Below are 12,885 nucleotides of genomic sequence, written 5' to 3' on the forward strand. Positions count from 1 at the left end.
GCTCCCGAGGTATTAGTGTAATGTTTTACTCATAACATGTTTATTGTTTATTATACACGATCTGGGTAATGTTTCATGCGTTGCTGGCAGTTTGTAAGGTACTGCAAACCGTAAAGCATATTGCAGATAAAGTTTTATGGTGGGTAAACACAATATACACTTTTGTTTTCCTTTATTGAAAGTTAAGCATAATTTTAACAACTATATTTCATACTTAAAATCACTACCAGCAAGCTGCTGCTCGATGAATTGATCAAACTTTTCTATGTACTCCGGTGATAGTTCGTTTCGAAAATCTCCGACAATTCCTTTGCGCATAAACCTATAGCGATGTAAACGTAAATTAGTATAATGTACCCGGTCTGTTTCGTTGTTTCGTAAATTACTCAAATTGTTCTCCTTCGCGGCCATTCATTTTCATCGCACTTCGTACCATTTGATCATTGTTGGTAGATGGATTTTCTACAAAACAAAATTATAATTTAAACCTGATCTTTCGGAGCTATAATTGTTGGTAACATACTTTTCATTTGATCGAATGATAAGTGCACAGTTAGCTCATCTAGTTGATTATCGGTGTAAGTTTTGGTGAAAAAATCACACACCCTAGGTATAACAGTTCTGAGATCCTGTGGAATAAATTATAGTTTTATCAGATTTAAATTATTATGGGTTTGTATTTTTATTCACTTACCCTTTTCATACTTTCGTAGGTAAGAAACAGTACGTTTGGTTCCGTCTTTAATGCCCAAAACTCAAGTGCATGTTTCACTTGAGGGCAAAACATTACCCGATCTTCCAGTAACCCATCCAGAAAGGCTTCCTTCGAGCCTCGATAGCCCATTATCATTTGATAGTGGTGAAGGTACGATACTGCCACATCTTTCGGGTTCCTTGCCACGTAAATAATTTTCGGTTTTACTGTCCATAGCTGTCTTGGTAGTAGTGCCAGCGGAAGATGAGATTTAATGTGTCGTGGACGTTTCAAATTGGCTGCTGCCGTAACCGTATCCACAGGAATCCTGTCGGCAATAGCACCAATTCTGTAAAGAATAGAGAATTAAATTATTTCCAAACATCAAATGGAAATGTTCGAACGCACTCAAGAAAAAATGATCGTGTGTTGAGATTCACATCCCGCGCCGTTTCGTAGTCTAGGTCGTGGTCGATTAACCAGACCATCTCCTGCGTCCAGGTAGTGCCGCACTTTGGATACGTCACGATCCACACGTCATCTTCGTACACCTGGAAATCGCGAACTTGCTGTGCATAGTTGCGAAACTTTGCCGGAACGATCGCTGGTGGTGGTGTGCTGGCCAGCGGATAATCGGCGAGATCGGTAAGTTGTATCTCGACGAATGCGGACGCTCCAGGACAGGACAGATCCGTATCGATATCAGCAATCGCGAATGAGCTGGACATGGTGCGTTAGTTTACTGTGCTCAAAGATGTAGGATCAGAATGAAACTGAGATCTTTTGAATGTTTACTTATGTCCTGTACCGCGTTGCTTTGCATGCATGAAAAGAGGCATCAAACCAACCACTGGCTGTGTAATGGTAAGCTCTTGTGGTTTTCTTTCGTAGTGGCCGTGACGTTCGCCGGGCTTGACGTTTACCAAGGTCGAAAGTGAAAGCAGAGTCTGTAATTAAAATGGGACGGTGTCAACAAACCGCAACTTCGGGTAACTGATAAGAGTACACTGTACTTCTACTTTTTTGAGGTATTTGTTTCTATAAACAAACGATAAGCTACCAAGTGCATCACAGTGCATCACATATGTTCTTATCAGTACGGAAGTAGCAAGATTTATTGATGAAATGGTTCCTATTTATAAATGTAAAACCAGTTGCGTTTCTTTGTGGATAAATGAAAAATGTAGGTCAAATTTATATAAAGTGAGAAATTATAAAGATGATTATGTGACGTTGCCAGCCCGTCGAAAACATTGTTCCCTATTATAAAGTGCGTTTAATTAAATTTTAATGCATAATGCAACACATTTGCTTTCAGTAAGATTTGTTTTTAATCTTGTCCTTTTGTTTAAAGTTATTTATTATTTATTACCAAGCTTCATAGTAGACATGTACTATAAAATACATTTCTAATTAGACTTTTTTATTTAACTAATTGAGCTACATTCGGATAACTGAGTTGAAAGACTTATCAAACATATTACATGTGTTAGTATTTTGAAAGGACTACAACATAATTAAGATAATTCTACCATTTAAAACAATCGTCTCTCTTCAGCGATTAATAAAACAGTGATGCATATTTGCTGTCTTGTGGTACCTTCTCCAATGTCCAGCGATCAATGGCTTCAATCAGATCATCTGATAGTTCCTTTCTCCAACCATCCGTTTCACCTTTCCGGATGAACTGCATATCATTTTCGTTTAGCTTATCAGCTCTATTGGTTTGCTTCAGATTGTACTCAATCCACTCCCGTCGATTAACGGATGCATTTTGACGCATTTGATCAAAACCCAGATGGCTGGCGAGCTGCTCGATCTGATCGTCGGTATACGTTTTGTTGAAAAATTGGGCAACTTGTCGAATAGCACTCGGCAGATCTTGTTTCATATCTTCAAAGCACAGTGAGAGCATGTTTGGATAGTTTAGCTCACTGTACTCGATCAAGTGCTTATGGTAAGGTGAATAGTAAACCAATTCATTTATCATCGAGCGGATAAATTGCTCCAAAGTGCCCTTGTAGCAGTGCAGAGACACGGAATGATGATAGTAAGATACAGCAACCGATTTTGGATTACGACGTACGTGCACAAGTTTCGGTTGTACCGTCCAGATAGCGTTCGGTAGAAAGGCTGGTGGTAGGTGCGTTTTAATGAAGCGCGGCGAAGGCATCTCGAGTGCATCGCGCAGTGGATTAAATGGTTCCGGAAGATCACGGAGGCCTGATAAGCTACAAAAAAATGAATGAGTGTTGTGGGGTCAATAGAAGGATCTGAAGTTAAATAACATTTTGTATTACATACTCAATGAAGGGAAACCGTGCATCGATTAAAACATCTTTAGCTTGCTGAAAGTCGAGTCCGTTGCAGACCAACCAGATCAACTCTTGTGTCCAGGTGGTTCCACTTTTTGGGTACGTTACAATCCAAACGTCATCCGGCCGAACTTCCATATCCTTGATCGTTTGCCCAACGCCTTCGTATCGTCTTGATAAGCAGACAGGTTCCGGAGTCCAGTTGGGAAGATTGATCGGAACGCTAGCGAAATCATTACATCGCACTAGCACGTAATCTTCCTCGTTACGTTCACGGCAGGTGGCCCGAAATATTGGGTCTTTTATATCGATAAATTCGAATGTCATCGTAGAATGTACACGAACGTTTAGAAGAACTTTTGAAAATGGCACTAGTGCGCTTGAAGGTAGCGAATCGAATGGAACAAGCAGTTTGCTTTCGACAGCAGGTTGATATTTACCAAGCGTACGCAATAGCCTTGTTTTTCAAACGTTTTCTCTATCCACTGCATTCGTATTGACCGTCAGATTAAAGTCCTTTGTGTATGCGTGTCAGCTTATATTCCGGTTTTATTCGCCGCATTCCTATCGTGTCCAGTGCTGCCAGATCGTAAGGTAAATATTTAATACTTAAGAATATTACAATCGCGGACAGCTTTATTTGTGGTATTTATATATTTCTGATCGTTGGATCATTAGGAGAGAATCTTTTAAAATAATGTTTAACAATATCAATGTTAGTTAAAGCAAAAATCACTTTCTTGAAGATGGCTTTCGATGCGATCGTTAAATCGTTTTATGTACTCATCAGATAGTTCTTCGTTATGAGAGCCGATTTTTCCTTTTCGCATAAACCTGTGAGAGAGTGTTGCAACAAATAAAGAATATAATACAAATATAAAGTTACACTTAACTACGCACATAACGAACTTACTGAAAGTTTTCCACCTTTTTCCCGGACAAAGATTCCACCAATTCCAAAACGCAAGAATTGTTTGCTGATTTGTTGTCTGGAATATAAGACAAAGTAGTTTTAGTTTCGGTGATCATGAAAGCGCATTTTACACTTACTTTTCATAACGTCAAAGGAAAGATGAGTTTCCAACTCTGCCAGTTGCTGTTCGGTGTAAGATTTGTTAAAGTATTCGCAAACTCTTTGCAGTACACCTTTCATATTCTAAGATCATTTGAAAAAGGAAATTAATTATTCTAAATATGATGCTTTTTTTTGCGGGCGTTACCATTTTCATTTCTTCGAAATGGATAAACAGTATGTTCATCTCGCGGCGAATGTTCCAAAAGTCAAGTGTGTGAGGTATTTGCGGCCCGAACAGTATCTGATCGCTTAGAATAGCTTCCAGAAAATCTTGCATATTTCCCTGATATCCGTGAATGTGACGATAATGATGGAAAAAGCTGACGGTAGCGTCCTTGGGATTACGGGCACAGTAGATAAGCTTTGGCCGAACGGACCAGATTTGCTTTGGCAGTAAGGCAATTGGTAGATGACACTGAATGTGTCTTGGTCGGCTTGCCTGCTCCACCTGTTCGATCGTATCGCCCGGATAGTTGAGCACGAATGCCGAGAATCTAGAAGAATGACATTACGATAGGATCAATTAAATAGCAACATAAACCTGTCACTCCACCGTAGTTCTTACTCAAGAAATATTGAACGATCCAGCAAATTCACTTCGGATGCTGTTTTATAATCTAGATCGTGGCTTATTAACCAAACCATTTCCTGCGTCCAGGTGGTACCACACTTGGGGAAGCTCAGTATCCAAACGTCATCATCGTACACGGTAAAGTTGTGAATCCGCTCGGCCTGGGTTACATATTGCGGTGTCAGAACACAATGTGTTGGTTTGCGGGGGTTTTCTCCGGTAGGAAGATAGCTGCCATCGATCAGATGCACCTCTACTGTGGTTCCATGCATTGGTGCCTCGACCGCTTTGGCCAGTGCCGAATCTAATGGCTTAACGCTGAACATGTTAATTTTGTTGGATGGATACTGAAGACAGTTTCATGCGTAACCTTCACCGTGATTTTTGAAACTAATACTGCGACCTGTTCGCTGGTACAGACAATGCAATGCCACTTGATTAGCATTGATGTTTTTTTTTATGAATTTGGCATCACAGAACATGACACGCATACAAGTAAAGATGCCAATAAGTTATATTTTTTGGGTGACCTTGACTAAAACCAACACAAACATAAGCAAATTTATCTACTCTTGTGGTGGTTGTGAAACTATCATTAGGTTTAATCCATAAAAAGTGAGATGGAGTTTGATCGATTTATCATAATATATTATACTATAATTATTGTACAAAGATCTCGTTACATTTTTGTTTACTCCATGAATTTAAAACTGCTGCCACTTAAGTGTCTTTTGATGTAGACATTAAGTTTTTGTATATATTCACTGGAGAGTTCTTCTCGGTGTGATCCAACTTCTCCTTTTCTCATAAATCTGTTAAGTAAAAGAAAATTTGTTTAGAAAGTTGTGCATACTAAAACTATGCACAACAAAAACTATGTGCTTACTGAAAACTATCTTTTGCATCTGCTGTCGAAATAGACTTCATTAATTTCAATAGTATAGAGTTATTGGCTGAATCATTTTCTAAGGAGAGGGAGATAGTGTGTAGTAAATATGAATGTTATCGCATTGTCGATCTTGAACTAATAAAGCGTTCTTACTCTTCATCACTTCGAATGATAGATGTTCTTCAAGGCGTTTGAGTTGCTCCTGGGTGTATGATTTGCCGAGAAATTCGCAAGCCCTTTCAAGTACCTTCGCCATATTCTGTTGTGTGGTGTGGTGTGGTAATCATAATTGTAGTTAGTGTACTAATATTTACCCGTTTCTTATCTATTGCTCCTTACCCGTTTCATCTCCTCAAAGTGTATGAACAGTACATTCGGTTCGTCGCGTATGCACCAAAAATCTAACGTGTGTTGTATTTGAGGTTGAAACATAACTACGTCGTGGAGTATTGCCTCGAGAAAAGTTTCCCTGGTACCCATGTATCCGTGCAGGTGACGATAGTGATGGAAGAAACTGGTTACCATATCCTTTGGGTTACGTGCACAGTACACGATTCGGGGTCGTACCGTCCACAGTTGCTTGGGCAGCAGTCCCATTGGCAGATGGCTTTTGATGTGTCGCGGACGTTTCATCCGTTCGACTAGCGTTATGGTGTCTTGATCGAATGAGGGCACTATTGTGCAAAATCTGGCAGAAGTAGGAAAAGTGACGTAGATTTGAGGAAGACAATCGATTGAATCACATGCGTAGAAGCTTACTCGAGGAAGATTGATCGATGGATAAGATTGATTTCGGATGCCATTTGATAATTGAGATCGTTGTCGAGCAACCACATCATCTCCTGGGTCCACGTTGTACCACATTTCGGGGCTGTCACGATCCACAAATCATCCTCGTAGACGGTAAGGTTCCGTATTCTTTCTGCCGAGAGTTTGTAGTTTTCATTCAGCACACAATGTGCCGGCGCTTGCGATTGATTGCCGACTCCCTTGGGAAGATCTGACGGGTCGCTAAGGTGTACTTCCACTAGCGGACCGTTGACCGGTACCTGGACAGCTTTCGCTATCTCGGATGTAAGAGGTTTGTAGGTGAACATGACTATGTTTAGTTGCAACTTGCAACGCACTTACTAAGTGCCGACGCGTTGAGATTGATGAATAAATAGCAATTGTGTTGTGAACTTGGTCAGATCGTAAACATCTGATAAGGGTGCAGTATTATGAAAGCGTTTGGGATAATAAAGGGTTGTAGAATGTAATAGTGGTTGTAATTTCTAGTGCCTAGGCATTGGTTGACGGGAATTTGTAAACAGTATTAAGATTGGCTGATTGTATTTACCTCATTCGTCTATCTTAACATTGTACCTAGTTGGAAGTTTTGTGGCCGTCTTTCAGAAGTACGTTTTTCCGTTGAGTCATTTGATTTGTTTAATGCAATTTTGTTTGTCTGTTTCGCTGTAGGTAAATTCCCGCGACAGGGAAATTCAACGACTCGGTACACTGTTCGCTGGGGGACGTCCAGCTGCTGCATTGGCCAAAGACTGTTGCTATCGTGATGTTAACGAGCTCGGGCATGACGTTGCCACGCTGCAACAGGAAAAGTTATCGCTGCAACATGAGCTGCAGCAAGTGCAGCAAACACATGAACGCACCGTCCGGAAGATTAGTCGACTGTCGGAAAAAAATCAACAGCTCGAGAAAGATTTGCGTGTATTTGAAGGTGTTGCGATGAAGGTAGAATCGGAAGCAAACCTCAATATTATTGAGTGCGATCGTAAAAACTCGGACCTGCAGGTTAAGCTGCAGCAATCGCAGCTGCGTGTGCGGGAACTTGAATCCCTGCTAGAACTATGTTCGGGTGCAAGAAAAAACCATAACTTATCCGATAGTTCCGTATCTTCCTCTGCCTGCCCGTCGGATGTAACGCTACAAAATGCACTAAAACAATCGACTGAGGAAAAGCGCCAACTCTACAAACAATTGAACGATTTGAAAGATCGCGAACAGACACTTCTGGCGGACTTTGAAAAGGTGAAAACGAAGTATACAAAGCTGAAGCAAAAATATGCCGTCCTGGATCAAACACAACATCAGCATCACGCACAGAACTTGGTGACTAGCAGTGCGGAAAGTCAGGTGGAGCTACAATCCTTAAAATATCGATGCAATGATCTAGAGGAGAAACTGCAACATATGAAGAAAGAGCGTGATCGATACAGCTCGGATGCGGAACGTCAGCATAGCGTTGTGACTCAGTTGAAACGAGAAAGCTTGGCAAAGGATCATGAATTGTCGGAGCTTAAAAATGAGCTGCATTCTCAGCGAAAGTCAAACCGGCCAATAACGGCATCCACTTCCGGTGCCGGGCGGTTAAAGACGGCTGACTCGATCGGTTCTGTACAATCATCTCTTTCCGTACAAGCGGCTATTACTCGGGTTGAGCGGGAGAGAGACGTGGCCAAGAGTGAGGTTCGGCAGCTCATACAAGAACGTGACGCTTTGTACGAAAAGCTAAAACTATCCGCCCAAAACCAGCAGGGCGAGCAGACCAAGCACGAGCATTTGGTAGCAGAATACAGCAGTCAAATAGAGAAGCTAGAAGCCGAAAAGCGTAACCTTCATAGTGGACAAGCGGGTGCTCAAATGAAAGTGAAACTACTGAAGGAAGAAAATCGGGAATTACAAAATCGTGTGAAAGAACTTGAGGATAGCTATAGCAAGCTGAAACTTTCCTACTCTCATTTGAAGTGAGTCATTATTTTTACATTCCGGAAATTATTGACTAATGCTATTCGTATGGTATTTATTTTTCAGAATACTGCAGGAACAATCGGAAACTGCTCTGATGCAATACCAAAATCGTCTTCTATGCACCGAAACTCAGTTAGGTACCACAGAGAGCAAGCTTCTTCATGCCGGCAGCAACGTTGAAGATGCCCAGCAGACAGTTAGCACTCTGAAAGGAGAAATTAATTTGCTGAAGACTTCAAACGCATCGCTAGTACGAGAGAAAGACAAACTTTTGGTATAGAAACGTACATCTCTTCAAACCCCAAACGAAATAGTAATGCAGTTTGCATTTCAGATGGAGTTGGATAAAAAAACGGAATGTTTGTACGCAGCAGAAGCGGAGTTGTCCGACTTGAAGACGAGAAGGAAAGATCTCCAGTCGACGATCGACAAGATGCAACGGAAGCTTGAGTAAGTGTACACAATTTTACCTTTACTTATACATGCTTTTATTTGTAGAACTATATCTTTCTACACACGTTCTTACACACTATTCAGTCTAATTAAACGAAACGATTATTTAATAGTGTAAGAAACAGCTTGTTCTTTCTTTAGTGACCGTTCTGCTCGACTGATACTTAGAGACTAATTTTATTAACTATCATTACATTATTACATTATTACAAAGTACACTAATACTAATACCTACAGCTAATTAGTTCGTGCAACTGTGTTAGTTCAATCTTAACAGTCGGACACCACATTCTGCAAGTTGTCCTCAACTTCTGGGCTTTCCAATTCCACTAGATTGCCCCACTTTTTCATTCGGTCCGCTGAATATACAGTAGAAAATGTACGCGTCGTTGTACCTGGTACACTGGCTACCCTATACCTTTCATTCGGTAATTTTTCGCGAACTATATACGGTCCTTTGTATTTCGGTTCCAACTTTCGACTTCCGCCTGGCGTATACTGATCCTTCACTACAAGTACCATATCATTTACCTCGTAGTTATCCGCTTCTTTACGCTTTTTATCATAATACCTCTTTTGATTTTCTTGACTTTTTTTAATTTTCTCTGTTACACGCGCATTTAATTCCTCTATTGGCACGGATGATTCTGAATCATTTGATGCTATTGCAGAAATAATTATGTTTTTTAGCATATCCCTAGGTCTATAAGTCAACACCAACCTACACGGTGCGACCTTAGTTGTAGAATTTGGCATGGTGTTAATCGCATTTTGTACAATTTTTACCTTTTCATCCCACCTTCTACCTTCTTCTTCCACCATCGTTCGCAACGCTGACAATATCGTTCTATTGCTTCTTTCAACCTGGCCATTTGCCCTCGGCGTTCCCACTGCTACCAGTACATTCTCAATCCCATATTCCTCACAAAATGTTCTAAAGGCTCCTGATGAGAACGCTGTCCCCCTATCCGATATTATCCGCGAAGGTAATCCAAACACACTAGCTAATTCTTCTATCATTTCTATTACCGGTTGTGTTTTCGTCGTTCGCGTTGCCTTCATAAAAACAAATTTCGTGAATCCGCATATTGCTACCAAAATGTGCTCGTATCCTTTTACTGATTTTGGAAATGGTCCCAAATGATCTAAGTGTATCGTTCCGAAAGGAATCGGAGTCTTCGGAATGGGATGCAAAAACCCTTCAGGTTTTCCACCCTTTTCTTTGTAATATGCACATTGTGGGCAAGCCTTTATATATTCCGTTACATACCTTCTCATTCGTGGGAACCAGAACTTTTCATTCAACGTTGATAATACCTTCTCCACTCCAAAATGACCTTTTTCATCATGATACGATTTCAATATTCTCCATCTTACGCGTGTTGGAATAACCCAACATTTCCGTCCGTCTATTATTCTGAACAACCGATGATTCTCTAACACATAATTTTGATGCATCTGTCTATCTTCATCGCAATTTGGTTCCCTATTTAATGTGTCTATTATTTTAACTAAATTTTCATCTTGTCTTTGCAAGCTCACTATAAAATCATTATTTCCAAACTCTATCACCATCAGGCGATCTGCCACGGTTTCTTCCATATGTTGTGCTTTTTCTTCCACTGGTGCCCTACTAAGTGCGTCCACATGCTTCATTTGTGAACCACTTCTATGTTCCAGTTTACAATCGTACTCCATTAAGCGTAAAAAATACCTCGCTATCCGCGCATTCATATCCTTTTTCGCATATGTGTCTTTCACCGCTGAACAGTCTGTTTTGATTACAAAGGGACGTCCAATCAAGTAATGCCGAAATCTTTCCACGCTGGCGACAACCGCTAATACCTCCAGCTCGTAACTGTGATACATCTCTTCTGTTGGTGACGTTTTCCGACTAAAGTAGCTCACCGGATGCCATCCCTCATCGCTTTTTTGCATCAGTATACCAGCTACTCCCAATCTTGATGCATCGGTATGTAGTTCTGTTTCTGCCTGCGGATTATACAGCATTAGTATTGGGCGACTTATTAACCCACCTTTGATCGCTTCAAATGATCTTTGTTGCGCCTCATGCCACTCGAATTCCTTATTCTTCTTTAGCAAATTCAGCAACGGTGCCGCAATCATACTGAAATTGCGCACAAACCTTCTGAAAAATCCCGCCAGTCCAATGAACCGTTGTACGTCGTGCGTGGTTAATGGAATCGGGAACTCCTTTACCGCCTTGGTTTTGTCTTCCCCCGGTCGAACTCCATTTTCCGATATCTCGAATCCAAGAAATGCTACTCTTCGTTTGAAGAAATGGCTCTTCTCCAGATTGATGGTATATCCCTCGGCTCGTAATGCTACCAATAGTATTTCGAAACTATTCAGCAGCTCCTCTTCATTCTGGCCTGGAACTACCAAATCGTCCAGGTAGGCCACAATTGCTACCTTTTGCCGCTTACACACCTCCACAATCTTATTCATCGCCCGTTGAAATACCGCACAACCGTTTGCCAGTCCAAATGGCATACGCGTGAATTTAAAATGTCCGCTGGGCGTCGAAAACGCAGTGTAATCTTGGCTATCCTGATGTACTGGTATTTGGTAATACCCACTGAACAAATCTAGCGTTATATACATTTTCGCACCACTTAATCTTTGCAAGCACTGTTCGAGGTCGGGCATAGGGAATTTATCCTTTACTGTCTTTGCGTTAAGCATCCGATAGTCGATCGCCATCCTAAATCGTCCATTTTTCTTCGGCACTAACACAATCGGACTATTATAAGGCGAATCTGTTTCCTTTATTACCTCCGCCTCTAACAGTTCTTCGACCATTTCGTTTAACATGATTTCTCGCGCATACTCCAACTTCCGTGGTTTCACATACACTGGTTCGATTTGGGTCAATTTTAGTGAAATTGCCGTCGATTTTGCACACCCTAACTCTTTAATATTCAACGCAAACACATCACGGTATTCATTTACAACCTTTATCAATCTGTCCGTGTGTTCGTAACTTCCATCTGAATTCACCATTTTGCGATCCACGACCTGTCTTGACCCTTCTTTAATGGTGAACATGTGCATTACTGATTTCGCACTGTCATTCTCATCTTCTCTCTCTTTTCCCTCTGAGCGACAGTTTGGTTCCATCTGAAACGTTACTGATCCAGCACGCACTGTTACTACTAATCCTTCTTTTCCCAACACTTCTTCACCGATTATTATCGCGGTATCCTGTACCCAATTTGGCACTACTTGAAGCTCGATTTCTAGTTTAACGTTGTCTAATAGTAATTCCGTGACAACTTTTGAATTCACCTGTATTTCTTTTCTACCAAACCCTCTTAAAATTTTATGAGTAGGCTTCAAATTTCCTATTTTATCTGCCCATTTTTGCTGAATTGTTGAAACACGTGCTCCTGAATCTACTAACGCCATCATGGTTTCACCTTCCACTCTGACCGTTTTTACAAACACACTCTTATTGTCCACTACATTCATTGGTGTGTTTTTAAGTGTAAGTGCTTTGCTTGCACTACGACAATCCTTTTTAAGATGCCCTTCACGACCACAATTATAGCATTTGACCTTTGTGCAACTCTTCGCCACGTGTCCTTTTAAGCCACACTGGAAACACTTTTTCACTTGATCGTCATCTTTCTCCGTCGTGCTTTTAGCAGGATCGTTGTAATCCTTTTTGCCATCTACTGCTGCAATTCCTTCAACCCAACTTATTTCCTTTAACAAGTCGGAGATCGTTGACACGCGTCCGATCGACAGTTTTGACCTCTTCCATAGATCACACATACCATTTACGATATACATTACTATCGTTTCCTCTTGAAATCCGCCTTTCCTGCCCATCGCTAACATCTCATAGACATACTCTACGGGTGTTTCCTTGGCGTTCCACTTTCTCGCGGATAACCAATTATGGTAATACGCCTCATTTTTTGTAGAAGGGAACCCTGCTGCTAAACCTTCTTTAAATGCGTCCCACGATTTGATTTGGCTCTGTAGCCCTTCAAACCACAGCTTAGCACAACCCGCTAGACTTAACCGTGCGCAATGCAGCTTCACTGCTTCATTCCACCCATACACACAACTCGTGTCCTCAAAATTTTGTAACCACACTTTAGCGTCCGG

The 12,885-nt window shown here is 41.1% G+C and overlaps 5 protein-coding genes across 5 annotated transcripts in view; 1 reads left to right on the forward strand and 4 right to left on the reverse strand.

Moving 5' to 3' along the window:
• The window catches only part of LOC125770893 (centrosomal protein of 135 kDa), a 36,866-nt gene that overhangs the window by 4,712 nt on the left and 19,269 nt on the right, over window positions 1-12,885 (forward strand). The window contains exons 4-6 of the mRNA XM_049440954.1: window positions 7,006-8,291; window positions 8,359-8,569; window positions 8,630-8,745. Coding sequence (XP_049296911.1) covers window positions 7,006-8,291; window positions 8,359-8,569; window positions 8,630-8,745 — 1,613 coding nt within the window. The remainder of the gene's footprint in view (window positions 1-7,005; window positions 8,292-8,358; window positions 8,570-8,629; window positions 8,746-12,885) is intronic.
• Window positions 11-1,784, reverse strand: LOC125770905 (luciferin sulfotransferase-like). The gene is made up of 5 exons (XM_049440970.1): window positions 1,103-1,784; window positions 695-1,043; window positions 524-629; window positions 387-462; window positions 11-322 (listed from the first exon to the last, which is right to left on the reverse strand). The coding sequence occupies exons 1-5, from the start codon at window positions 1,420-1,422 to the stop codon at window positions 202-204; spliced, it is 972 nt and encodes a 323-aa protein (XP_049296927.1). The 5' UTR covers window positions 1,423-1,784; the 3' UTR covers window positions 11-201.
• On the reverse strand, window positions 2,009-3,363 carry LOC125770901 (luciferin sulfotransferase-like). The gene is made up of 2 exons (XM_049440967.1): window positions 2,999-3,363; window positions 2,009-2,925 (listed from the first exon to the last, which is right to left on the reverse strand). The coding sequence occupies exons 1-2, from the start codon at window positions 3,334-3,336 to the stop codon at window positions 2,256-2,258; spliced, it is 1,008 nt and encodes a 335-aa protein (XP_049296924.1). The 5' UTR covers window positions 3,337-3,363; the 3' UTR covers window positions 2,009-2,255.
• Window positions 3,703-5,191, reverse strand: LOC125770904 (luciferin sulfotransferase-like). Its single transcript, XM_049440969.1, has 5 exons — window positions 4,650-5,191; window positions 4,230-4,578; window positions 4,060-4,165; window positions 3,923-3,998; window positions 3,703-3,843 (listed from the first exon to the last, which is right to left on the reverse strand). The coding sequence occupies exons 1-5, from the start codon at window positions 4,979-4,981 to the stop codon at window positions 3,726-3,728; spliced, it is 981 nt and encodes a 326-aa protein (XP_049296926.1). The 5' UTR covers window positions 4,982-5,191; the 3' UTR covers window positions 3,703-3,725.
• Window positions 5,282-6,812, reverse strand: LOC125770902 (luciferin sulfotransferase-like). Its single transcript, XM_049440968.1, has 5 exons — window positions 6,304-6,812; window positions 5,884-6,232; window positions 5,698-5,803; window positions 5,542-5,620; window positions 5,282-5,467 (listed from the first exon to the last, which is right to left on the reverse strand). The coding sequence occupies exons 1-5, from the start codon at window positions 6,639-6,641 to the stop codon at window positions 5,347-5,349; spliced, it is 993 nt and encodes a 330-aa protein (XP_049296925.1). The 5' UTR covers window positions 6,642-6,812; the 3' UTR covers window positions 5,282-5,346.

The sequence above is a fragment of the Anopheles funestus genome, chromosome 3RL, assembly GCF_943734845.2.
Source record: "Anopheles funestus chromosome 3RL, idAnoFuneDA-416_04, whole genome shotgun sequence".
NCBI classification, from domain to species: domain Eukaryota; kingdom Metazoa; phylum Arthropoda; class Insecta; order Diptera; family Culicidae; genus Anopheles; species Anopheles funestus.

Excerpts from the sequence above, each read along its gene's own strand:
- LOC125770902 (XM_049440968.1), bottom strand. The coding sequence starts at position 6,641 with ATGTTCACCTACAAACCTCTTACATCCGAGATAGCGAAAGCTGTCCAG. Across the intron at positions 6,233-6,303 it reads CATCGATCAATCTTCCTCGA|ATTTTGCACAATAGTGCCCT; the intron begins GTAAGCTTCTAC and ends TACTTCTGCCAG. Across the intron at positions 5,804-5,883 it reads ACTTTGAGGAGATGAAACGG|AATATGGCGAAGGTACTTGA; the intron begins GTAAGGAGCAAT and ends ACCACACAACAG.
- LOC125770901 (XM_049440967.1), bottom strand. The coding sequence starts at position 3,336 with ATGACATTCGAATTTATCGATATAAAAGACCCAATATTTCGGGCCACC. Across the intron at positions 2,926-2,998 it reads GCACGGTTTCCCTTCATTGA|CTTATCAGGCCTCCGTGATC; the intron begins GTATGTAATACA and ends ATTTTTTTGTAG.
- LOC125770904 (XM_049440969.1), bottom strand. The coding sequence starts at position 4,981 with ATGTTCAGCGTTAAGCCATTAGATTCGGCACTGGCCAAAGCGGTCGAG. Across the intron at positions 4,579-4,649 it reads GATCGTTCAATATTTCTTGA|ATTCTCGGCATTCGTGCTCA; the intron begins GTAAGAACTACG and ends TCATTCTTCTAG. Across the intron at positions 3,999-4,059 it reads TTCCTTTGACGTTATGAAAA|ACAACAAATCAGCAAACAAT; the intron begins GTAAGTGTAAAA and ends CTTATATTCCAG.
- LOC125770905 (XM_049440970.1), bottom strand. The coding sequence starts at position 1,422 with ATGTCCAGCTCATTCGCGATTGCTGATATCGATACGGATCTGTCCTGT. Across the intron at positions 1,044-1,102 it reads ACACGATCATTTTTTCTTGA|AATTGGTGCTATTGCCGACA; the intron begins GTGCGTTCGAAC and ends TATTCTTTACAG. Across the intron at positions 463-523 it reads ATCATTCGATCAAATGAAAA|AAAATCCATCTACCAACAAT; the intron begins GTATGTTACCAA and ends TTTGTTTTGTAG.